This window comes from Sorex fumeus, unplaced genomic scaffold (assembly GCF_029834395.1).
Source record: "Sorex fumeus unplaced genomic scaffold, SorFum_2.1 ptg000029l, whole genome shotgun sequence".
Taxonomy (NCBI): Eukaryota; Metazoa; Chordata; class Mammalia; order Eulipotyphla; family Soricidae; genus Sorex; species Sorex fumeus.
Window position 1 is genome coordinate 15,048,070 of NW_026606086.1, and position 27,615 is coordinate 15,075,684.

General features: G+C 40.0%; 1 protein-coding gene and 1 non-coding gene across 2 annotated transcripts; both read left to right on the forward strand.

The window, feature by feature from the left end:
- On the forward strand, positions 1-27,615 carry TESPA1 (thymocyte expressed, positive selection associated 1). Its single transcript, XM_056115354.1, has 8 exons — positions 1-160; positions 4,261-4,303; positions 12,155-12,204; positions 12,837-12,890; positions 13,597-13,633; positions 13,894-13,992; positions 23,311-23,519; positions 26,630-27,615. The coding sequence occupies exons 1-8, from the start codon at positions 1-3 to the stop codon at positions 27,613-27,615; spliced, it is 1,638 nt and encodes a 545-aa protein (XP_055971329.1).
- Positions 15,137-15,243, forward strand: LOC130024978 (U6 spliceosomal RNA). The gene has a single exon (XR_008792621.1). It is a non-coding gene; the product is annotated as a U6 spliceosomal RNA (small nuclear RNA).

Consider the following 27,615-nt stretch of genomic DNA (forward strand, 5'->3'; position numbering starts at 1 on the left):
ATGGAGGGCTCTGTGCTGAGTCCCACATCCTGGGAGAAGCGGCGGGCCTGGATCCGTCAGAGTCGTCAGTGGCAGACTCAGGACCTGGAAGAAGCAGAAGCAATCCTACAGGACGTCCCAGATGCTGAGCCTTCATGCCTTGATGATGTGTTTCAGGAAGGTAAGGCAATTAGGCATTGTTTGGATTTCCACTTTGTCTTGTGATAGAGGAAACGAGGCATAGGCTTACAGGGGGCTGGGGAAACTCCCAAGGATGGGTTTGAAGGAAGCTCTTAAAAAATGACAATTGAACTGATACTGTAGCATGTAGCTCTGTCCTCTCCTTGTTCATCGGTTTGCTTGAGCGGGCACCAGTAACGTCTCCATTGTGAGACTTGTTTCTGTTTTTGGCATATCGAATACACCACGGGGAGCTTGCCAGGCTCTGCCATGCAGGTGGGATACTCTCGGTAGCTTGCCAGGCTCTCTGAGAGGGACGGAAGAATCAAACCCTGGTCGGTCGCATGCAAGTGTGCTATCACTCGCTGTGCTATCACTCCTTGTTTTATATATGCAGTGCCAAGCAGAATGCTCGGATCCCTCCACCCATATCCCCACGTCTCCTCTACCCTTCCCTTCCCCCTTGTCCCCCACTCTCCCAGCATTCTCTTTTTTTCTTTTTTTTTCTTTTTTTTTTTTTTTGCTTTTTGGGTCACACCTGGCGATGCATAGGAGTTACTCCTGGTTCTGCACTCAGGAGGTACTCCTGGCAGTGCTCGGGGAACCATATGGGATGCTGGGTATCGAACCCGGGCCTGCCGCATGCAAGGCAAACGCGCTACCCGCTGTGCTATCTTTCCAGCCCCACTCTCCCAGCATTCTTAAATCACTATTGTTTACTGTATCTTCAGGGTTGTTTCCACAGTGTAAATAAGGCATGAAAAGTAAAGTGATTCAAGATTAGCATGTATGTGAGAAGGGATAAGCAAAAGATTTTTTTTTTTAAAAAGAGATACTTCTGTTTTTTATCATCCTAAGAAACTATAAAACACAAGGCCAATAAAAACACAAGGCCAATGTTCACTATGAGTATTTGGGGATATTTACATTTTGTGTGTAACAGGTCACATACTCCTAATGCCTGGATCCTGGCTGCAACTTGATTATTTATAAGCTGTGTGACCTTAGGGGAAACTACATGTCTTTCAGAACTTCTCTAAATTTCAAATAAAACTACTGGCATAAAAGTAACACACACACATGTACACACATGCACATATATATCACATTTGCACACACTTATACTTACTCAACTTATTTAAGTCGAAAATAAGAAACATCAGTACAAGGTTGTGCTTCTATTCTATTTTTAATTAATGACTTTTATTTGACTGGAGCGATAGCACAGGGGTAGGACATTTGCCTGGAACGTGGACTACCTGACTGACCCAGGTTCAATTCCTCTGTCCCTCTCGGAGAGCCCAGCAAGCTACCAAGAGAATCTCGCCCACACGGCAGAGCCTGGCAAGCTACCCATGGTGTATTCGATATGCCAAACACAGTAACAACAAGTCTCACAATTGTGACATTACTGGGCCCGCTCTGAAAAATCGATGAACAACAGGAGGACAGTGACAGTGATAGTGACTTTTATTTAGTATAGTTTAGGTTTGCTTGGGGTACCAGTAACATCTCCATTGTAAGACTTGTTGTTACTGGTTTTGGAGTGATACTTGGGATACTCTCTGAGAGGGACAGAGGAATCAAACCTGGGTCCTCTGCATGCAAAGCAAACTCCCTGCCCACTGTGCTATTGCTCCAGCAATACAATATATCAATTGTATTGATATGCAATGTTACTAACTCTAACCACCATTAAAGTATCCAGGGATCCTCCATGACATCCCTAAGTGACACTAGTCTGGTCTTCCTTCCTCTACCTTCTCCCAACTACTCATATTCCAATGCCAGTGTTTGTTATTATTCTGTACTATTATCTTCTTGTTGTTTTTTTTTTGTCTATACTCCACAAATTAATGAGATCATCTAGTATTTCTCCCTCTGACTCACTTAACATAACTAACTCCAATTCTACCCATATTGCAGTGAACTTCCTGACTTTATCTGTTCTTACAGCTGCATAGAAGAATTTCCTTGGGAATATATTCTACAACTTCTTGATCTATTCATCCATTGTTGGATGTTCAGATTGTTTCCATATTCTGGCTATTGTACTAAGCACTTCAATGAACGTAGTGTGTCTAGATCTCTTTGGATTAATAATTTTGTGTTTGAGGAATAGTTGCTAAGAAATAGAATTTCTGGGTCTTATCGAAGTTTTATTTTTACTTTTTAAAGAAATCTCTACTTTTCATAGAAGCCAAATGAAATGACATTCCTAATAACTGTAAATGAGGGTTCCTTTTGCTGCATTCCTACCAACACTTTTTTCAGTCTTCTTGATACCTCATACTCTTTCACTGGTATGAAGTGATATCCCATATATAAGGCATTTGCCTTGCATGCAACTGACCCAGGTTCGATTCCTCTGTCCGTCTCGGAGTTCCTGGCAAGCTACTGAGAGTATCCCATCCACATGGCAGAGCCTGGCAAGCTCCCTGTGGCATATTTGATATGCCCAAAACATTAACAACAGGTCTCACAATGAGATATTACTGGTGCCTGCTCGAGCAAATCGATGAACAACAGGAGGACAGTGCTACAGTGCTATAATGTGTCTTGGTTTCATTCTATTTGAATTTACATTGATTGGTACGTTTTGGGACTCTTGGATCATTACTCCCATCTCCCTCTTCTGACTGTATTAGTTTTAAACTATCATTTCTTCAATTGAGACGGAGACTGAGGCTGGAGCGATCGCACAGCAGGTAGGGCATTTGCCTTGCGCGCAGCCAACATGGCCGACCCGAGTTCGATTCCTCCGCCCCTCTCGGAGAGCCCAGCAAGCTACCGAGAGTATCTCGCCCGCATGGCAGAGCCTAGCAAGCTCCCCGTGACGTATTCGATATGCCAAACACAGTAACAACAAAGTCTCCAATGGAGATGTTACTGGGCCCGCTCGAGCAAATCGATGATCAACGGGAGGGCCTTTACTTTACTTTACTTCTTCAATTAGTTTTTCTTGCCTTCTCCCTTTTTCTTCTGAAATTCCTTTTCAAAAGAAGGAATATTGCTATTGGTATTAATAATAATATACCTTATATTCTTTTCAGTTCTTCTTATTCTTTTTTTTCTATTGCTGCTTTCTTGTTGGAGCTGTTTATCACATCTTTGAATTATTTCATTCAATATTTAGTTTGATTGATTCTGATACTGACTCTTGCCACTATAGTTTTTAGCTTCTTTACTTCTATTTCAATGAGATTTTTTTTTCATTTTTTCCCATTGGGTTCTTTTCAAGTTTACTGATTGTATGTTGAAATGTCATTTTCAGATCACTGAGTACCACTATGATTATTGTCCTCAAATCTTAAGGTTGATTACAAAGATCTTATGTCATTTTGGATCTTCCTGGACTTTTGTCCCCCTCTGTCAACATAACTGTGTTCCTTAGTTTTCCCACTGGGACTGGTACTTTGCTAACCAGTGACTGGTTCTGGACCAGGTGGTTTTTGGTGCCTGACTGCTCTGGAGTGGATGTGGGCCAGCAGCTAAACCATGCTGTAGGAACTCACTTCAAGAAGATAGGGAGTCTGGGCCTGGAGCTATAGCACAGTGGGTAGGGCGTTTGTCTTGCATGCAGCCGATCTGGGTTCGATTCCCAGCATCCCATATGGTCACCCGAGCACCGCCAGGAGTAATTCCTGGGTGCAGAGCCAGAAGTAACACCTGAGCCTCGCTGGGTGTGACCTAAAAAGCAAAACAAAAAAAAAGAGGTTGATGTTGAGTCTGTCTGGATATCTGTCTCGCATGGCACCTGGGGTCTTTGATACCTCCACAGGTACAGACTGGGCAAACTAAAGAAAATTTCATTTTTTTTACTTTATTAATTTAAAGAAGAGTAATCCTGCCCCACTCCAAAACTTTGGGAAAAAAAGGAAGCAGTACCCTGGACATTTTCCAATTTCCTGGTATGAAGTGAGAAGGAAAAAAGAAACACCCACTTTTTAAATACATGCATATACTCATATCTTAAAGAAAAAGTTTGATGGGATTCCTTTTAGGGATTCTGCTATTTTTCTCCATAAAAATAAATTTGTGTTAAGGGGTAATATTCAGAAGGAAATCTGGTTTCAGTGACTTCATCTCTGACTTTTCCAGGGAATTCAATAAGTAAGATTGAAGATTGGCTGCAGGACTGTGGGTAAGTGCTGGAATGGTTGAATGTGGTTGATAGTTGAACATGGTAGCAGGCATGGACACTTGGGAACCCAAAGACTGAGGAATATATTTGAATTTAGACTATTGATTAGAAAGAAGGTTGAAATAGAAGAGAGGGGAGAGTATGATGATAAAAGTTTGGTATTAGTTTGAGATTTGTGGCTGAGAATTGAGTTCAACACTGGAAGGTAGGGTAGTGAGCTAGAAATACAGGTTAGGTCTTCTCCAAATTCAGTACTAATAGAAATTTGCAGCCATATCTGGCTGAGTTCTAGATCTCTATGCCACTACCTTTTCCTTCAGATTGGAGTTTTATCCAGTGTAAGAGCTTTTAAATTAATTATTCTCATTAAAAGAGTAATATGATACTGTGTTATTTATTTCTATTGTGTAACATAGAAGATGAGTTCAGACTTACTCCGGTCATTCAAAACAATGGAAAATTAAAGCAGTTACTTCAGGGCAAGATGTATCATATATATCATCATTTTTTCAGAAATAATTAAAAATATGAAACCTCCCCCCCCACCACACACACCACATGACACTGTATCATTTTATATTCAGCCTGTAACAGAAGGAAAGCTAATGTAACCTGCTTAAATTTAATCGATTGTGTGATAATAAATTCTCAGAATAAACTCTCACCTCTTCATTACCACTCTAATGTGTTTAGCTTTATATAGCCTTTAGCATAAACTCACCCATTAACTGAAAATAGCACTAAATAATCCCAGGTTGTTTATTCCAATTGGCTAAGCCCAAAAACGCAAAGCCAGAAAGTTTTGTTTTTCTTTTCCTTTTTCATTGTTTTAATCAAGTTTACATATGATTGACTTTGACATCAATTACGGGTTTCAAAGTACACTTTGAGGTAGTACACAGATAGTGGCTAGCAGGAATGCTCACAGGTGCATAAGAATTGTCTTATAATTTAAAATGCTTCATGGAGTGTAAAGAAGAAAGAATTCAGTTATCTCATTAATGTCTCTTGAGTGTATCCATTCATCAACAGTTGCAATTACGCATTTATTAGGTGTGTAATAGTATAAATAACCTAAGGGGTACAAAGCAGTTTAAAATATTAACTGTGATGTTAAATGTTACTATTTACATTGAAAAAAAGAAAATCACACAAGATTGGGTAAACTCCAGAAATCACTTTTCTCATCCTTGCTCTACAAAAAGACAATCAGAACTTCTAAGTAAAAAATAGTATGTTGCCATAGGAGTATCATCTGCCCCTGAAGACTGAGAGACAGGAAATGAATTTGTTGAGAGTGAAGTAAAATTTTTATTGAAGACAAAAGCAAGCAGAACAAGAGCAACACTGTCAGATAGTAGTGACAGGTAGTTATGGAGTGGGAAAGAGAATCCACAAGGGAAAACTGTCTTTCTCCTTTTATGCATTTCTAACTATGGAGATAAGCAAGCAATTTTAAAATTTTTTCGATTTGTTAGGCAGACGCTTCTCCTTGTCTCTTATCTCTTTGCTGTTGCCAAGCCCTACCTGAGATAGGCTCCCTTTCCATCTCTTCAAAAATGATGAGTAAAAATCTCCAAGATTCGAGTCTTATTCTTGCTCTCACTAATTGTGAAACAAGCTCTAAGCAAATTAACTATCTGAGTTTTTCTATCTCAGTCCCCTCATCTATAAAACACAGAAACTGGAATGATGAACTTTCAAAATAATGTGCGGTGAGATCTCTAAAATCAAGCTGTTGATGTCTTCAAAGTTGAAAACTTTGTCTGTCTTTTTGACAATGTACTTCAAAAATATCTATCGAAAAGTATTCAGGAGAAATAGTACAGGGGTTAAGGCACTTGTTTTGTATGATGCTACTTTGATTACAACACTGAATTGATTGCTGACAACTCATATGGCCCCCTGTGCATTGCTAAGGGTTACTCCCGAGCATGGAACCAGCAATAGCACACCCTGAGCACTACTGGGTGTTGTCCCCAACTTCCAAAACAGTTTGTCAAGAAGTTATATAGAAAAATCAAGGATATGGGAGAAAATGGGAGGATAAGACTTTAGTTATATATTTAAGATTTTATTTATTTTCCCGTAATAGATACTAGAAGCAAATGTGGAAAAGTATTTGCATAATCTGAAAAAGTCAATATTTAAATTTCAAGAACATGTCTATTTATATCAGTACTTTTGTCTTTGCTAATGGAATTAATTGATTCCTTAAAAATAACCAACTTCTATTATTTTAATTATATCGAAGAAATATATAATGTCTTTTAATTACATCATAGAATCAGGTAAAACGTATGGATGTGATGGTTGACGACAGTGAGTGAACATTTGACTGTTAATAACATCAATAAAGACTGGGGGAAACACATTCTGGGTACAGCATTCTGAGTTGCAGTCTTGGATTCTTTTCAAGAAAATCCACATTTACTGCTACACGTGCTAAAGAAGTCATTTTTCTAAATGTGTTCCAATATCATCTGTTTTCCCTTTTCTCTCCAATATCAACTTTCCTGTTATAGTAGCACTGTAGCACTGTCCTCCCGTTGTTCATGGATTTGCTCGAGCGGGTACCAGTAACGTCTACATTGTGAGGAGGCTCTGCGTTGCAGGCGGGATACTCTCCCGCCAGGCTCGGCGCCAGGCTCTCCCACCAGGCTCTGCGGTGTGGGCGGGATACTCTCAGTAACTTGCCAGCCTCTCCAAGAGAGACGGGGGAATCGAACCTGCACTGGCCACGCGCAAGGCAAATGCCCTACCCGCTGTCCTATCGCTCCAGCCCTCCTGTTACAGTAAGAGGGGTTTTCTTTCTGACATGCTCTCCAAGAAAAATCACCAGCTTTTCAAGTAGGTTAGTGTCAGTGTTTCTCAGAGAGGTTCTATTTAAGGGCACACAATCTCTCTCTTTTTTCTTTCTTTCTTTCTTTTTAGTTCTTGGGCCACACTCAGAAATTCTCAGGGGTTATTCCTGGTTCTGCACTCTGGAATTACTCCTGGTGCTGGGCAGCAGACCATATGGGATGCTGGGTTAGAACCCAGATCAGCCACAGGCAAGGCAAGCAAGCATCTTACCTGCTCTGCTGTACTGTCTTTCTGGGCCTTAGGGGAACACAAATTTCTGTGGATTTAAAGCAAACGCATTTGTCAAAATGATTCCTTTCCTTCTTTTTTTCTTCTAAACTCTCAGGAGATTTTCTAGAACATAAATATGTTAATTGTATCAGAGGTGGAGAGTAAGTGACTCCACAATGTCTTCAGGCAAAGTGTCAACATTTTTCTCACAAACCAATCCTCCTCCTGCTCTTAAGAATACAAAAGGGGCTGGAGCGATAGCACAGTGACTAGGGTAGGGCATTCGCCTTGCATGCAGCCGACCTGGGTTAGGTTCCCAGCATTTCCATATAGTCCCCCCGAGCACCACCAGGAGTAATTCCTGAGTGCAGAGCCAGGAGTAACCTCTGAGCATCGCTGGGTGTGGTCTATACCTTGGCTGTATTTTTCAGACAGGAAATGACGTTCCTTTCATTAGAAAGGTAGAGAAGTAGCTATGGATATAATCCCAAGTCACATTTTTTTTGTTTTAAGAAATACCAACAAAATGTCTTAGACTCACTGATAGCCATGGCATTTCCAAATGTCAGGCTCAGAGAGAAGGCCCAAGTAGCTCCAGAACCATGTCCATACTTCTTAGCAGAGTTCACAGACACAGAAAAGTCAGTTGTTCCAAAGCTGACCCTGGGCTGACCATTGTCCCAATGAATGTAAGAATGTAAATATTCAGCAAAAACTTGTGTCTAATAGCACATTTTTGGGTACAGATCAGAAATTGTGTCAGTGATTTTTTGGGGGTGGTGTGTGAGGGAAAGTTACCTTAGTTGTGCTCTGAGTCTACTCCTGGCTCTGTACTCAGGGATCACACTGGGACTTGGCTTGGAGGACTGTATGTGGGTGCTAGGGATTAGACCAATGTTGGCTTCATGCAAAGCAAGTTCCTTACCTGCTGTCCTCTCTCTCTCTCTCTCTTTCTCTCTTGTTCTTGCTGGTATTTTTTAGTGTAACTGTAATGTATTTTTTAGCATAATGTAAATGCTATTGAAATATAGCAAATGTATCAATATCAATTTTTCTTTTTGGCCAAAATTATGGGGAAAAATCAATGAGTATAAGCCTTAATTATGCAAGATGAATAAATTGCAGAAAACTCCTATACTGTCTATAGTTAACATGTCATACTATGTTATACTGTCTTTATTTAACAATGTTGTTACTGTGTTTGGCACATCGAAGCGGTAGGGTGTTTGCCTTACAAGCGGTCAACATGGCCGACCCGAGTTCGATTCCTCCACCCCTCTCGGAGAGCCCGGCAAGCTACCAAGAGTATCTCACCCGCACAGCAGAGCCTGGCAAGCTCCCCATGACGTATTCGATATGCCAGACACAGTAACAACAAAGTCTCCAATGGAGACGTTACTGGGCCCGCTTGAGCAAATCGATGATCAACGGGAGGGCCTTTACCTTTACCTTTTACCTATTTAACAATGTATTGTGTACTGAAAAATGTCTTAAGATGGCAGATATTTAGTTAAAGTTTCTTCAAAAAGAGACAAAAGAAAATGAGGAAATTATGAAGATGTTGGACATGTCTGTTACTTTGGTTGCTGATGATATGCATATAATATGATAATGTATATGTCCATAATCATCACATCATATACATTAAGTATGTAGAAGTTGTATTTTATGAAATATAATGCAGTTTTACCAGTACATTAGAATCCTTCTGTCATCCTTTATTACTACCCTATTTCCAAGAGTTACCAATAGTGCAAAATATACCATTATAAGTTTTGTAGCTATTTAGCTTTGTAAAATTATAATCATGCAATATGTATTCTGTGTTCATGTTTCTTTTGTTTAGTATTTGTTGTCTTCATTCATATTAAGTGTGAATTTTATTGTTGTATTGCATTAAATTATAGATATTTTATAAATTGCTATTTATATATTAGTATGTAAATTACAATTATTTCTAGGGTAATTGTAAATTTTAAGACTCGTACATCTTTAAAATAATTATAGATTTATGGTTTTCCAATTCTGGAATATTATTAGTACCAATGGTATGAATATCTAATAGTGTTAGATCTTCTGGAGATCATATACAGGCATTTCTATTAATTATGTACCTAAAAGTGCAACAGAGGGAAGATTGATATTTACTAGATACAGGAGATTGGTGGGGGAAAAAGATTGGGTTAAGGTGATCAAAGGTAAAAATAAATATGTAAATGAAATAATATGATAAAATAATATATTTACAATAATATTAAGATAAGTACATATTTGGAATATTGTATTATAGATCTTACCATTTTTAATTAGCATAGGTGGCATTTTACAATTTTTTTTTTTTTTTGCTTTTTGGGTCACACCCGGCGATGCTCAGGGATTACTCCTGGCTCTGCACTCAGGAACTACTTCTGGTGGTGCTCAGGGGACCATATGCGATGCCAGAGATCGAACCCAGGTCACCACATGCAAGGCAAAAGCCCTACCCACTGTGCTATCTCTCCAGCCCCACAGTTTACACTTTTTAATAGGAACTTTTCCCAGCAATGTTTGTGTATGTCTGACAGCTTGGTAGTCTGACTGGCAGTATCCATAGTCATCAGTGCTCAGGGCCATCAAAGGATCTGGAGCCCAGGCAGTCATGTAAGGTAGGGCACCAAATCCAGATCCTGCCACATGGAGAAATGTGCCTTGTGCTTGAGTCATATTTTCAGCTCTTAATTTTGCATTTTAACAAACCATGATATTTGTTCATTTTCTTCAGGAAAACATATAAAAATTAATGATCATTAATATTTGGTAAGAACTTTTTTTTTGACTGCTGAAAGAAGTGTTAGAAAAAGTTGCTCAAAACATCTTGATCTACAGATATTCAGTTAGTAAATCTACTCCCATTATTAAACCTTTCATTAAATTATTCTCCAATAGTCAGAGAATTACCTAAATTCCTGGAGATCAGTTTCAGAAGATGCATTCCAGTCCAATTACCCGGCATCTTACCTTAACAGCCCTTCTCTGTTCCATCTTCACTTTAACATTATTCAAAATATCACAGGCAATTTACATTTTAAAAACTTTTAGTAAAGTCAATTGTATAAACTCACAGCATATAAGTGCTTGAAATGGACTTAAATAGTCAAGTTATCTAGCCATCCAAATCTTTTATTTTGATATTTGGGAACATAACAGCATTTGAGAACATAAGCAGAAACTGGAATCCAGGTGTGCTAGCTCCAGTTTAAAGCATTTTTTACAGATTACTGCACTCACCTGTTTTAGACTCTAAATTTAGAGAATTTCTACCTTGTTTGCAAAATTGACCAGTATATCACTGCCATTTTTGCTGATTTTTTATTTGTTTTTCTTGTAGAAGTGGTAAATATTTGACAAGACAATTCTCAGAAACGTAAAATTATAATCTCTAACCAAAATGCAATTCCTGCTGACTTTTTAAAGATATGATATTCAGCAAGAATATGGTTCAGAAATATGTAGATAAGGTTACCTAAAGATTAAAAATACTAATATTCAGGTGGAGGAGTGGGTACTCAATCATTGTATAACTGAAACCCAAGCACAGATATTTGTAAATCTACAACTGTACCTCATGGTGTTTCATTAATAAAAATTTTTAAAAAATACTAGTATTCATACTTTTTTGATGAGGCCATTATGGCACTTAAACACCTGCTTTTATAAATGTGCTTATCTAGGATTACTTCTATATTCTTATTTACTGGTAACTTTCCTATTAACTGGAAAATTGTTGTAAAGCTGACTTTAGACAATGTTGTTAATAAATTGGCAATGCGATCTCAAACATTTCTCTCCCAGTTCCATTAGATTACCTCTCTGAACTTGTCAGTCCAATACACGTGGTCGCCCATGGTTCAGAAATACTGTGCACAGTAAGGTATTTTGAGAATAAGTGCACATGTGCACATTCACATAACTTGTATTACAGCACTGTTAAGATTGTTCTAATTTATTATTGTTGTTAATCCATTACTCTGCCTAATTTATAGATTAATGGGGCTGGAGAGACAATACAGGGGTTAAGGTACTTTTCTTAATTGTAGCTGACCCTGATTTGATTCCCAGAACTACATGAGTCCCTGAATATAGAGCCAGAAGTAGCCCCCAGGCATCTTCAGGTGGGCCCCTCTCCCCTCATTTAAAACTTGATCTTAAGTAGGCATATAAGAAAAATATAAAGGGTTAGGTACTATCCATGGAGACATTCTTACCATTGGAGTGGATCTTGAAAAGCATATTCTGTGTCCAAGGAAGGGGAAACTGCAATAGTAGAATGTGTTTCTGTTCAGTGTAGAAATATACACAGATGGGCATATTATCACATTTGTAAATTGCATATATTTAATGTATGTAGTTTGATGATTAAGCTGGAGCAATAGCACAGAGGGTAGGGCATATGCCTTGCATGCGGCCAACCTGGTCAGCCCAGGTTCAATTCCTCCGCCCCTCTCAGAGAGCCCGGTAACCTACTGAGAGTTTCTTGCCCATACGGCAAAGCCCTGCAAGGTACCCATGACGTATTCGATATGCCAAACACAGTAACAACAATTCTCACAATGGAGATGTTACTGGGCCCGCTCAAGCAAATCGACAAACAATGGGAGGACAGTGCTACCAGTGCCCCAAAATACTGATATTAATGATACTCATTAGAAACTTATTTGAGATTTTGGACACTATTTGAGCAAAGGAAACTTAGACAATGCAATCATTTCAATCTAAGAGATTATTTTTATTTTATAGATACTCAGAAGAAGGAATTTTTGAGGAAGCAGGACAGTCAATTTACAATGGTGAGTACAGGCTCTGCTCTTTCTTCTACCCAAATTTATGTAGTTCTGTGAGTGTATACATAAATAAACAAATAAATATGTGTGTGTATATATGTGAATAAATGAATAGATGTATGAATGTGTGCACATGAGAATATTGATTCTTGACAGTCTTCTAAACACCCACGAGTGATCAGAAGGTGCACCAAAAGATAAAGTGCTGGCTCAGCACTCTCACATTGACTATTTCTCAATGATTATCTTCTGAAAGTGGCTTTTTAGCTAATAATTACTACTATGGGAAAAGAGCTTAACTACACATGAGTGTTTATGTGTGTGAGTGTGCACCATTACACGCTTACTCTTTGGCAGAGGGTTGTGTTCATCAGTATGTAATAGAGAGAACCGTGAATTATGGTGACTTCATATGTGATTATTCCTGAACCAAATGTGGTTGTGAATTTCGAAGTAGTCCACGTACAGTTTGAGACAGTTTTGGAAATATAGACGTCTAACAGTGTTTGCGAGCATTGTGCAAAGCTAAGAACACAAAGATTTTGTGCATCCTGGTGATCTGTGTGTGTGTTTGTTTGTTTGTGCATGTGCACTTGCCCAAACCTGATTTTTGTGAGTTTTGTCATAATACTTGACAGGTTGTCCAAGCCATGGGGCCAGTTTTGAAGATGACTTGACTCTCGGAGCTGAGGGTATGTAGCACTTCTGTCTGAGGTTAGATGTAAGAAAAATACAATATACATCATATAAATGAAAGATCTAATTGGCGGGGGGAATGGAGGAAGAGCTCATCCCTGGAGTTTTATCTGTTGGGAAAGTGTAGTTTTCTATGATATGATGTGAAACTCAGAGTATGTCACAAAGAACCATAAATACTTCCTTACTACCTTATCATCAAGTTTACTGATCTATCCTGACACTGTTATTGAGCTCTAGGAAAATAAGACAAAATCACGATGTATGTTCCCCAGACATCTTTGAAACTTTTGTACGGGAAACTTAAAGCAAGCTGAGTGTATTAGGTGTTAAGAGAGAGACTTCACTGCAGGAAGATAATGGATGGGGTTATAGCAACCTTCAAGCATCTCCAATGAAGTCTCATTTACTGGGAGAGTGACACCAGACAGTCTTTGGTTGTTCTCCTTAAGAGAGAAACTCTTTCCTCAGTACCAGTCATGGGTCAGAATTTTCATCTCAAAACCAGTTCTCTGTCAAATCTGTCCCTTTTCCATATCTATATGTGAAAGTCTTTTGGATACTCTCATAAAGAGTAGAGTCCATGAAATTCAGTAGTGGCAGAGGAAAATAGAAAGGGCAGAGTTCTAAGTTCAAGAAGGACAGCACTGGTGATTTCTGTTTTCCTTCTAATTTTTTTTAATCTTCCTATTCCTTCTTTAGCTACACTATTGGCCACCAATGGCAAACTCTTCTCCAGGTAAGTGTTGGGTTCAACCAGGATAGGTGATTTATAACACTAAGGAGCTACTGACTAGAGTGACTGTCAAAAAAAGAATAAAATGAGGTAAAGGTTCATAGTAATAAGGAGGGTTTTTTTTTTCCAACCAAGAATAAGGACATAGACTGAGTTTTTTTTATAATGAATCATTCAAAGGAAGCGAAAATGCTCAGCAGAGGGTGGACTGAGGTTGCAGACTGCTGACAATATTAGAAAGGTATCATCTCGGATCCCTGCAGGAATCTCCTGGAGACAGCACGGCCTTGTCAGCTACGGGATCTTGGATGCAGTTTGGCTTCCAGCAGCATGACTGGTGGAACCAACAAGACTAGTTCAAGGTAGGTACCATATCTGGCAGGAGTGGAAGCATAAAGAAGACTAAAGTTGGAGTCCACTGCCAATCTTCTTTCCGTCATATCTTATAGTTTTATTTTTTAAGATTTTTAACATCAGGGCCACACCCAGAGATGCTGAGGGGTTACTCTTGGTTATATGCTCAGAAATCACTCCTGGTGTCCCATATTACTGTAGCTTTTAAATTACATAACTGAAAAATATGACTATATTTTCTTTAAGTGCAGTGGGGTACAAGGAGAATTTATTCCTGTAGCTGTATGTTATGTCTAAAATATAGGTATCTCTTCCAACTGAGTCTTGTATCCCAACTGGCATGATATTAATAACATCGTAGTTCTTGTAAATATAGTAGATTCTCTATGCACAATATATAAATGAATTTATTTGTTATTTTGAATAACAAAGGTAAAGGTAAAGGCCCTCCCGTCGGGCTGGAGCGATAGCACAGCGGGTAGGGCGTTCGCCTTACAAGCGGCCAACATGGCCGACCCGAGTTCGATTCCTCCGCCCCTCTCGGAGAGCCCGGCAAGCTACCGAGAGTATTCGATATGCCAGACACAGTAACAACAAAGTCTCCAATGGAGACGTTACTGGGCCCGCTCGAGCAAAATCGACGATCAACGGGAGGGCCTTTACCTTTACCTTTACCTTTGAATAACAAAATAGAATATTAATTCATTTGGGTAATTTCATATCACTTCAATATAGGTCAAGGAATGACTTTATGGAATTTTAAAAGATTAAACAAATAAAGAGCTTGCACCAAGGAGCCAAATAATCCTATAGTAACTACTATCTACAAAACATGCAAACAAATAACTTTGAAACAAGATAAAAACTGATTTAAAAAATAGTGTGGGATGGAACGATAGCACAGCAGTAGGGCGTTTGCCTTGCACGCAGCCAACATGGACGACCCGAGTTCGATTCCTCCGCCCCTCTCGGAGAGCCCAGCAAGCTACCGAGAGTATCTCGCCCTCGTGGCAGAGCCTGGCAAGGTCCCCGTGACGTATTCGATATGCCAGACACAGTAACAACAAAGTCTCCAATGGAGACGTTACTGGGCCCACTCGAGCAAATCGATGATCAACAGGAGGGCCTTTACTTTACTTAAAAAATAGTGTAGTTCTCGCTTCGGCAGCACATATACTAAAATTGGAACAATACAGAGAAGATTAGCATGGCCTCTGCGCAAGGATGACATGCAAATTTGTGAAGCTTTCCGTATTTTTCTTTTTTTTAAGTTTTAAATTTGTGCTAATTTTTTTAATTTTTTTTTTATTAATGAAGCACCATGGGGTACAGTTGTAGATTTACAAATCTTTGTGCTTGGGTTTCGGTCATACAATGATCAAATACCCATCCCTCCACCAGTGCCCATTTTCCACCACCATGGATAATATCCCCCCATCCCCCCCCACCCTGCCTCTGTGGCAGGGCATTCCCTTTTGTTCTCTCTCTCCTTTTGGGTGTTGTGGTCTGCAAAACAGGCATTGAGTGGCAAATATGTTCAGTCTATAGTCTACTTTCAACATGCATCTCCCCTCCTGGGAGGATCCTCCAAACATCCTTTATTTGGTGCTCCCTTCTCTATCTGAACTGCCCTTTCCCTAGAATACCCGGCTGACCTCTAAGCTATGGAGTAATCCTCCTGGTGTTGATCTCAGCTATTCTTGGGTATTAATCTCATATTATGTTACTTTATATCCCCCAGATGAATGCAATCTTTCTATGTCTATCCCTGTCTTTCTGACTCATTTCGCTTAGCATGATACTTTCCATATTGTACCACTTGTATGTAAATTTCATGACTTCATCTTTTCGAAGAGCTACTTAGTACTGCATTGTGTAGATGTAACAAAGTTTCTTTAACCAGTCATCTGTTCTTGGGCACTCAGGTTTCTTCCAGTTTCTGGCTATTGTAAAGAGTGCTGCAATGAACAAACAAGTGCAGATGTCTCTTCGACTACACATTTTTGACTCTCTGGGATATATTCCAAGGAGTGGTATCGCTGGGTCAAATGGGAGCTCAATTTCTAATTTTTTGAGAAACGTCCATACTGTTTTCCAAAAGGGCTGAACTAGTTGGCATTCCCACCAACAGTGAAAGAGTGTCCCTTTCTCGCCACATCCACGCCAGCATCGGTTGCTTTTGTTCTTTTGAATGTGGGCCAGTCTCTGAGGTGTGAGATGGTATCTCATTGTGGTTTTGATCTTAATCTCCCTGATGATTAATGATGTAGAGCATTTTCTCATGTGCTTTTTTGCCATTCGGATTTCTTCTTTGAGAAAGTTTCTGTTCATTTCATAGCCCCATTTTTGGATGGCGTTGGATGTTTTCTTCTTGTGGAGTTCAACCGGTATTTTGTATATCCTTGATATCAACCCCTTGTCAGATGTGTATTCGGTGAATATCCTTTCCCATTCTGTAGACTGTCTTTGTATTTTGGTCACTGTTTCTTTGGAGGTGCAGAAGCTTCTTAGTTTAAGATAGTCCCATTTATCTATCTCCGTTTTCACTTGCTCGGCCAGTGGCGTGGCATCTTTGAAAATACCATTAGCCTCAATGTCATGGAGGGTTTTGCCAACTTTGTCTTCAATGTACCTTATGGTGTCTGGTCTGATGTTGAGGTCTTTAATCCATTTTGATCTTACTTTTGTACATGGTGTTAGGCAGAGTTCTGAGCCCATTATTTTGCATGTAGCCATCCAGTGATGCCAGCACAATTTGTTAAAGAGGCTTTCCTTACTCCACTTCACATTTCTTGCACCTTTATCAAAGATTAGATGATCATATGATTGAGGGGAGATGTCAGTGTATTCAACCCTGTTCCATTGGTCTGAAGTTCTGCCTTTGTTCCAGTACCATCATGTTTTAATTATTACTGCTTTGTAGTAGAGTTTGAAGTTAGGGAGGTTGATTCCTCCCATTTTCTTTTTCCAAGAATTGCTTTAGCTATTCGTGGGGGCTTAATGTTCAATATAAATTTCAGGAGTGTTTGCTCCATTTCTTTGAAGAATGTCATGGGTATCCTTATAGGAATTGCATTGAATTTATACAATGCTTTCGCTAGTATTGCCATTTTGACAATGGTAAGTCTCCCGACCCATGAGCAGGGAATATCTTTCCATTTCCTCATGTCCTCTTTTATTTCCTGAAGTAGCGTTTTGTAGTTTTCTTTGTACAGGTCCTTTACTTCCTTAATTAAGCTGATTCCTAGGTACTTGACATTCTGGGGCACAATTGTGAATGGGATTGTTTTTTTCATGTAGCTTTCCTCTCTCTCACTGTTTGCGTATAGGAAAGCCATGGACTTTTGGGTATTGATTTTATAGCCTGCAACTTTACTATACAAGTCTATTGTTTCTAAGAGTTTTTGGTGGAGGTTATTGGGTTCTCTAAGTATAGTATCATATCATCTGCGAATAGTGAGAGCTTGATTTCTTCCTTTCCTACCTGAATGCCCTTAATATCTTTTTCTTGCCTAATCGCTATTGCAAGTACTTCCAGTACTATATTGAACAGCAGTGGAGAGAGTGGGCATCCTTGTCTCGTCCCTGGTCTTAGAGGGAAGGCTCTCAGTTTTTCCCCATTGAGGATGAAGCTTGCTGTAGGCTTGTGGTAGATGGCTTTAACTATGTTGAGGAAAGTCCCCTCTATACCCATTTTTTGCTAGGGTTTTCATCATAAAAGGGTGCTGGATCTTGTCAAATGCTTTCTCTGCATCTATTGATATGATCATATGCTTTTTATCTTTTCTTTTGTTGATATGATGGATTATGTTGATTGATTTCCGAATGTTGTACCATCCTTGCATCCCTGGGATGAATCGTACTTGGCCATGGTGTATGATCTTTTGGATGAGCAGTTGGATTCTATTTGCTAGTAGTTTGTTGAGGATCTTTGCATCTGTGTTCATCAGGGATATCGGCCTGTAATTCTTTCTTTGTGATATCTCTGTCTGCTTTTGGTATCAGTGTGATATTCGCTACGTAGAAACTGTTCGGAAGTGTTTTTGATATTTCAATTTCGTGGAAAAGCTTAAAGAGGATTGGGAGTAAGTCTTCTTTAAAGATTTGGAAGAATTCACTAGTGAATCCATCTGGGCCAGGGCTTTTTTGCTTGGGGAGACTTTTTATTACCATTTCAATTTCCTTGATGGTGATAGGTCTGTTCAGGTATTCCAGGTCTTCTTGGTTCTGCCTTGGGAGTCTGTAGGAGTCTAGGAATTTATCCATTTCCTCGAGGTTTTCATGTTCCGTGGCATAAAGCTTCTCAAAGTACTCCCGAAGGATCCTTTGAATTTCTGTAGTTTCTGTTTTTATGACCTCCTTTTCATTTCTGATTCGGTTTATTAGGGTTTTCTCTCTCCCCTTCTTTGTGAGTTTTGCTAGAGGCTTATCGATCTTGTTAATTTTCTTGAAGAACCAGCTCTTGGTTTCATTGATCTTTCGGATTGTTTTTTGAATTTCCATCTCATTAATCTCTGCTCTGAGTTTTATTATTTCCTTCATCCTGTTCAGGTTGTGCTCCTTTTGTTGGTCCTTCTCCAAGCTCTTAAGCTGTGAGGTTAGTTTATTTTTGTGGGCTCGCTCCTCCTTTCTGAGGAATGCTTGTAGAGCTATAAACGTTCCTCTTAAGACAGCTTTTGCTGTGTCCCATAAGTTTTGGTAACTCGTGTCTTCATTTTCATTCGTTTCTAGGAATCTTTTGATTTCCTCTTTGATTTCCTTTCTAAGCCACTCATTGTTTAATAGCGCACTGTTTAATTTCCAGGTGTTTGATTTAGTTTTCTGTTTTTGTGTGTGATTTACTTCTAATTTCAGCGCATTATGGTCTGAGAAGATTGTTGATACAATCTCTATCTTCTTAATTTTATGGAGGAATGTTTTGTGGCTCAGCATGTGGTCTATCTTGGAGTATGTTCCATGTATGCTTGAGAAGAATGTGTATTCATCTTTTTGAGGATGAAGTGTCCTTTAAATATCTACTAAGTCCCTTTCTTCCATTGTTTCCCTCAGATGAAATATGTCCTTGCTAAGCTTGAGTCTGGTTGATCTATCAAGAGGTGACAAAGCAGTGTTGAAGTCTCCCACTAGTATTGTGTTGCTATTGATGTCTTTTTCCAAATCTATGAGTAGTTGTTTTAAGTACTTTGCTGGTCTCTCATTAGGTGCATATACATTTATTATTGTAAGTTCTTTCTGTTGTACAGATCCTCTGATCAATAAGAAATGGCCTTCACTGTCTCTTATGACCTTCTTCACTCTGAAATCGATGTGGTCTGATATTAGGATGGCTACCCCAGCTTTTTTCTGGGAGCTGTTTGCCTGTAGGATTGTTTTCCAGCCTTTGACTCTGAGTCTGTGTTTGCTTTGACTATTGAGATGTGTTTCTTGCAGGCAGCAGAATGTTGGGTTCAATTTTCTAATCCATCCTGCCACTCTATGTCTTTTAATTGGTGTGTTTAGCCCATTGACATTGAGAGAGATTATTGTTATGGGATTTTGTCCCATTGTTCTGTTAAAATTTGGTGTATTTGAGGGGCTTATCTTGCCTTAAAGTTGCCCATTTAGTTGTTCTTGTAACCATGGTTTTGAGTCTATGAAGTTCCTGAGCTGTTGTTTGTCTGTGAAACTGTGTGTTGTTCCTTCTATTATAATGAGAGTCTTGCTGGGTAAAGTATTTTTGGAGATGCATTTATTTCACTGAGTTTTTTCCCTATGTCCCACCACTGTTTTCGGGCCATGAGGGTTTCATCAGAAAAATCAGTTGTGAATTTTAAGGATGCTCCTTTGTAAGAGATTTCTTTCTTCGATCTTGCTGCTTTCAGAATTTTGTCTCTGTCTAAGGTTTTGGTCATTTTGATAAGAATGTGTCTTGGGGTATTTTTATTCGGATTTCTTCTAGCTGGTACCCTTCAGGCCTCCTGAATGTGGTCACAAGTTTTCTTCAGCTCTGGAAACGTTGTAGCAATGATGTCTTGGACAGTTACTTCTTCATCAAGGTTTTCTCTGTCCCTCTGGGACTCCAATAATTCTTATGTTACCCCTCTTGGCTTCGTCACGATCTTCTCTTGCCATCTGTTCCCGAATTGTGAGTCTCTTTTCCATTTTCTGCTCTTTCCTGGAGAGTCTCTTAACTTCATCTTCGAGCTCACTGATTCTGTTCTCAGCAGCTGTTACTCTGCTGCTGAGGCCTTCCACTGAGATTTTCAATTCGCCTACCAGGTTTTTCAGGTCCAACATTTCTGATTGCATTTTTCTCATTTCTGCCTTCAAATCCTCTTGTCTTTTATTGGCATTGCTTTTCATTGTTTCTTTTAGTTCCCTAAGCATCCTAAGTAGCTCCCTTCTGAATTCCTTGTCAGAGAGGTTGTCTAACACTACAATACTGTTGTTGTCTTCTGGGCTAGCCTCTTCAATAAGAAAGTTTGGTGGGCTTTTGTGTTGCTTTACCATTGTGACCAGTGTGGTTTAGTCCTTCACGTTCACTGTTACTATTCTGGGTGAGTGAGGAGAGAGTTCCCAGATCCATTCAGCTTTGTTGCCGCGAGATGGGATGTTGCCTCAGTTCCCGTCCCGCTCAGGTCAAGGGAGAAAACCGGCTATTCTAGGGGATCGAGCTAGCTGCGCATGCCCAGGGAGAGTCCCAAGCCGTGGGGGCAGGCTGTACCTGGTTGAATGAGGAGAGACTGCCAGGAGCCATTCAGTTTTGTTGCCGAAGAATGGGCCTCGGTTCCTGTCTGGCGCAGATCATACTGTTTCCTCTTATGGTGGGAAAGGATTTTGGATAAGGTTGGTCGATGGTAGACACCCTTCTACGTTTCTGAGTTTGACCTTCTTCTCAATCAGACGTTATTCTTTGTTTTATAACCGACATTGTATGGAACTTTTTGAGGAGGTGCTATTTGGTACTGGGCTTATACAGCTATTTTCAAACAGGTCTTTGTTGGAAATGGAGTAGGTGAGTGGGATGTTGTTGGATTGTAGTAGAAGAGGTGGGAAGTATTTGGTTGGTATTAGGCGGCAAGTTGTGGGATGAGAGTCCTGAGTGCTTGATGTGAGTGATATAACTGCAGCCCCGTTAGCGGCCGCCTGCTGAGGAGAAGGCCACGCCCACTTTGGGAGGCCACGCCCCTTCCTGGTGGCCACGCCCCTAGCCCGTCCCAGGCCACTCCCACGCAGGATCCTGGAATGGAGGAAGGGTGGTGGACAGTCTCCCCAGTGGTCAGTGATGGACGTGGGAATGGAGGCGCGGCTGGGGGCCAGGAGCGCTTCCCGGCTGGACGCCCCCTACTCACCTGGAGGGGAGGGGCCGATGGACTGGTGGGCGGTCCCGCAGAGCTGGAGGGACAAGTCTCCCCACTGGGCTTTAGGCAGGAATGGAGACGCGGCTGGGGGGCCGCGTTCCATAGTTTTCAATACCACTCCTGGGAATATACCCCAGAGAGGCCAAAAACTATAGTCGAAGTGACATCTGCACTTGTTTGTTCATTGCAGCACTGTTTACAATAGCTAGAATATGGAAAAAACCTGAGTGCCCAAGAACACATGACTGGTTAAAGAAACTTTGGTACATCTACACAATTGAGTACTATGTAGCAGTTAGAAAAAATGAAGTCATGAAATTTACATACAAGTGGTACTACATGGAAAATATTATGCTAAGCGAAATGAGTCAGAAAGAGAGGGACAGACATAGAAAGATTGCATTCATCTGGGTAACATAAAGTAACAAAATAAGAGACTAACACCCGAGAACAGCTGTGATAAATACCAGGTTGTTCACTCCATGGCTTAGAGATCAGCCGCACACTCTGGGGGTAAAGGCAGCTCAAATAGAAAAGGGAGCACCAAATAAAGGGTGGTGAGAAGATCTACCCAGGATGGGAGATGCCTGCTGAAAGTAATCTATGGACCGAACATGATTGCCACCCAATGTCTCTTCTGCAGACCACAGCACCCAAAAGGAAAGATAGAACAAAAGGGAGTGCCCTGCCACAGAGGCAGGGTGGGATGGGGGATGGGGGGTTGGGAGGGATACTGGGATTGGTGGGGGTGGAGAATGGGCACCGGTGGTGGGATGGGTACTCGATCATTGCAAAACTGAAACCCAAGCACAACAACTTGCAAGTCTACAACTGTACCTCATGGTGTTTCACTAATAAAAAAGTTTTTTTTTAAAATAGTGTAAAAAGTTAAAAATAATGTAGTATAATAGGTTTTTTGGAATTTGTAGACAAAATTGAAATTTAGAACCTGGTGATGAGGTTTATTAGCTATGTAATGGTTAATTTGTCCTTACAGACCCATATTCCAGTTAGGTTAAACCAGACTCTCATCAATATAAAGCTCAGATATCTACATTTTTAAAGCTCCCCACTGAGGTGATTGCATATGCAGTCATAGTTGAGATCCAATTATCCAGTCTTAGCCCACAATTAAGATAAGGAAATTTAGGATTATGAAGATAAAATCAGCACTTAGGTGTCAAGCAGAAAAGTACAGCCATCGATTTCTATTAGCCAACTATGAATCAAACAGCATGGTCCTTATTTTAATCAAAAAATATTAGCTTCCTCTCTGAAGACTACTCAAGCCTTCAAATAATCCATGCCCTCTCTTACTCCTTTTTTGGTTCAAAACTCATGGTTGCATGGTTTATAATCTCTGGTGTCACCCACTCATCTAACTTCAGTGTGCAAATTCTCATCTAGATATACTTTGACAAGAGAAAGTGTATTCATTTTTCTACAATGCAATGTTTTATCCAATTAGTGTCCTAAAAATAGTCCTAAAGTTTACCTCTCAAACCCAGGTATTAATGAATTTTAATCCTCAGGTGACACTATATAAAGAGTTTTATGTTCCTTACACAGTTACTACCTAATTGACCACATAACTATTGAGGGAAACTGAACAGAAATTGCAAAGACCTTGGCAAAAATAAATTAAGTCATTGTGCATGCAAGTAAAAACTGGCTGGTTAATAACACAACCTCAGGACATTTTTTGCATCTCTTCTGCTTTTTAATTTTCAAATCTTTTTCATAATGCATTTGCGTCCACTTGCAATCACTTTTTCAAGGTAACATGATAGTGTATCATTCAACTTTTAAACGAGAATTATGTTGTATGTCTCATTTTTCAGATAAATTTAAGTTCAGCAAAATATTTTATTGAAGTCAAGATGGAAAATAAATGGCCAGATCTCAATCTCTTGACAATTTTTTTTAAAACTTGGATTACCCTGCTCTTAACATTTCTGCTATTTTCCCAAACTCCCACATTTTCAGCATCTCAGAAATTCTGGACAAGGTGCAAGAAGATGCAGAAGATGTCCTTTTCAGTCTAGGCTTTGGCAATGAGAACCACAAGGAAACTTCTCGAATTCCTGCCCGATTTTTCACTACCCCATCTCAGGCCAAAGGCATTGATTTTCAACTCTTCCTGAAGTCCCAGGTGCGGAGGATAGAGATGGAGGATCCTTGTCTCATGCTGGCCAGTGAGTGTGTCTACAGATCCTGCTTTACTTCACCCCTAATATATATATATATATATATATATATATATATATATTTAGTGTGTGTGTGTGTGTATTCACAACAGGCATTAATGGCTTTATGCCATCTGTTGGTCAGATTCACTCTACCCTTTATCTATCTCTATTGACTCTTGTGTTGTTTTCAGTAAGAATAAAAAACTTTGGCATGTACTTCTGTCTCTTAAAGAAATAATCTTCAGGAGACCTCAAATGATTTTTGTGATTTTTTTTTCTTTTTGGGTGACACCCAGTGATGCATAGGGGTTACTCCTGGCTCATACACTCAGGAATTACTCCTGGTGGTGTTCAGGGGACCATATGGGATGCTGGAAATCAAACTTGGCCATGTGCAGGGCAAACGCTCTCCCTGCTGTGCTATTGCTCCAGCCCCAATTTTTGTGTTCTTTAGGTCTTCTCTCTTTTAGTAATCATAGCATTACTGTATCTCCAAACTTTATCCCCTTTTCTTTTTTCTTGGTTGGAATTATTGAATATCTTTCATTTATAACCACTATAGAAAACAATTTACATTTAAGACAAGGTTCTCAAAAACAAAATGTTAAATCTCCACACGTTTATAAAGCATTCATATTTATAGGTTTTCTTCAAGAGAGGAAGAGGCTAGAAATATTTTTTAAATAAGAACAGAGATGATTCTTATATATAATCCTTAGACCTTATCTAGGGAAATAAAGGTTTAAAGTTCTCCTAATTTCATGCCAAAGAAAAGTCTGAGAGGACTTTCCTATGTTGATGAAGAATAAAATTCTCTCCTTGACTGTATATGTTAAAATACACTTCAAGGGATGAAGAGATAAGAAAGAGGTAAGGCATGTGCTTTGCACTCAGCCTATCTGGGTCTAAACCCCAGCATCCCATATGGTCCCCAAAGCCCTATCAGTAATGGTCTCTGAGTATAGATTCAAGAGTAAGCTCTGAGCTCTGCCTGGTGTGGATCTCATAAAAACAGACACACAATCCAAATGTAAAAAAGTACATTTTAAATTCTATCCTGTTATACACCCAGCACGTTGTGTTTCTGAAAGTTTGTTTTATGTTCTTTGCATCAAATTCAATTTAAAATATCTGTGAAGTTGGACTTCTGTGAACTATCTCCTGTAGAAAGGAGTTTGAGTTAGAATATTTTTACAAGCATCTTAGATTATTTGTATTCACATTAAAATTTGAGAATGATTTATTGATTTTATTTTATGCATCACAAAGGTTACAAAGACCTTGGACTCAGGGCTCAGTGGGACCCAGGAGCAGAGATCCTCTGCCTCCTTTCCCCAGTCTCCAGTGACCCATAAGCCACCTCCTGGTGGCTCCAGATAATCTCCTTATCGGCCACTCTCCAGAACTCATGGCTGCTTCTCCCAGAAGGGAGCATAAAAGAAGGCCCTCCATAACCATGCAACTGGACTCCATGTCAGGCTGTTTTCACTCGGGGCACCCCAGAATGAATTCGTCATAAGACACTTCCTACCCATTTTTCATAATTACCACACCATATTTGATGGGGTTCCGACAGTAGGCAACAAATCATAGAGGGAAAATACATATAATATATTTATATGTAAACAAATATATAAATATATATATGCCTCTCGGGGAGCCCCGCAAGCTACCAAGAGTATCCCCCTCCCCCCCCCGCACAGCAGAGCCTGGCAAACTACCGTGGTATATTTGATATGCCAAAAACAGTAACAATGATAGGTCTCATTCCCCTGACCCTAAACGAGGCTCCAATATGGCAGCGTTGGGAAAGATGAGTAAGGTGAGGCTGCTAAAATCTCCGGGCTGGGACAAATGGAGCCATTACTGGTGCCCGCTTGAGTAAATCAATGAACTACAGGATGACAGTGATACAGTAATTTTATGCGTTAGATTCACATTCAGGTTTTAAATTCTGGAAAAACAGACATTAGACAATAGGAACTCAATCGTACCTTTTGGAAACTTATAGTTTAAAAGATATATGGTTTACACAGTGTTTTACAACCATGAACATGCACATGAATCACAAAATAATATTGTTGAAATTCTTAAGATAATGACTAAAATTGTGCATTTATAACAATTTTCTGATCAGTGACAATGCTACAGAACTACAGACCACATATAGAGAAGTAAAAGTCTAGTGAATATTCTTATTTCTCTATTAATTTCCCTAAGACATTGTTTTAGAATGTACTGACAGAAGAATGCCTATGCTGAATTAAGATATTTAAGAAGTTTTCCATAGCATGGGTGGATAATATAGTACAAGAGTCTAATACAAAAGCATTCAACAGAACCAGAATCCATCCCCGTTACTGCATATGGTCCCCCAAGTGTCAGGAGCAATTACCACGTAGCCACAGTAAGGCCTGAACACTGCTCGCTGTGGTTCCTCAAAACAAAATAAAAAGTTTCTTATTCCATACATAATTAATTTTATAGCTAAAGAAAAATATATAAGATGGGAAGTTAAGAAGTTAAAAAGAATCTTGAATAGGGTCTGGAGCGATAGGTTCGATTCCCAGAATCTTATATGGTCCCCTGAGCACCGCCAGGGGTGGTTCCTGAGTGCAGAGCCAGGAGTAACCCTGTGCATCGCCAGATGTGACCCAAAAAGAAAAAAAAACAGAAGAATATTGAATGTCTAAATGGGAGAAATTTAGATCAGAAAATCCTAGAAAACTAGAACTGGAAAGATAGAATAGCAAGTAAGGCACTCACCTTTCATGTGTTTGACCCCTGCACTCGATAGGGTGTCTGAGCACACAAAGAGTGTTCCTTAAGTGCAGAGTCGGGAGTAAGCCGAGAGCATTAAGAGTAACGAAAAATAACGATAGGGGAGGGAAGGAGGGAGGGAGGGAAGGAGGGAGAGAGGAAGGAAGGAAGGAAGGAAGGAAGGAAGGAAGGAAGGAAGGAAGGAAGGAAGGAAGGAAGGAAGGAAGGAGAAATCACGAGAAATATAAATGAGGGAAAAACTAGTGGGGGAAATTACACCTTCTTTAAACTAATTATGGAAAAACTTCAAGTTAAAACTGAACTCCAGACTCACAGTCTTTAACCTTTATATCCAGGTAGATTTAAGCAGGTGCAAACACTGGCCGCCACTGCCGATGCCTTCTTTTGTCTCTACTCCTATGTTTCTAAGACACCTGTTCAAAAGTTCATCCCATCCCACATGTTCTGGAATTGGAACCCAGGTGATGTGCCTTCTCTCAGGATTCTGACTCCAGAGCCTGAACCTCAGTCACCCAGAGAGCGCCTCCGGAAAGCCATTTCCAAGATGTGCCTGTATACAAGCCCAAGGGATCGCTCATCACCACCCAGCAGCAGTACACAAAAGAACAGTATGGACCAAGTAGTATGGGAAGTGATGGAGAGAGTGAGAGGAGAGAAGCAGGTGCTCCAGCAAGATCCTGATTTTGGCCCAACAACACAGAAGTATCCCATGCCCTTGATCAGAAATGCGAAGCTGCCCACTTCTTCCTGTCCATGTGTTCTCTGCCCCAGAGGGAAAACACAGCGGTGGATGTCCAGAGAGCAAGCACCATTGCAAACTCTGAATTCGAATTTCAAGGAACCCTGTGACACACATTCTCTGCCCAGAGCAGATCTACAGTGGAGCACAGATTCTGTACAGGTAAAGAGGGAACCGTGGACTCTGCAAGACACCAATAAGGAAGTCCATTTAGCAAAGGATGGGACATCCTGGAAAAGGAGTAGCAGGGTGAGAAAATGCCTATTTCAGAAGACCCCCATGGGCAGGAAGGGGAAACCATTGGATCTGCCAATTATTAAGCAGAAATGGCACCCAGAGAGACCAGAATTGTGTCGATCTCGAACACAGCAGTTGCTGGAAACTTTTGATTTGGAGGTGAGTGGATTGGAGGTGAAGAGACTGGAAGAGAAACTACCTGGATTCTTGCCCTTGGATAAAGAGAATTCATGTTTTTGCTCTTTGCCAGATATAAGAACTCTAGAATTACACTCAGATACCTTTGGAAGTGGGAAAATACAATGGGAAAGAGATGTACATATCCAGTTTTTAAAGAACATCTAG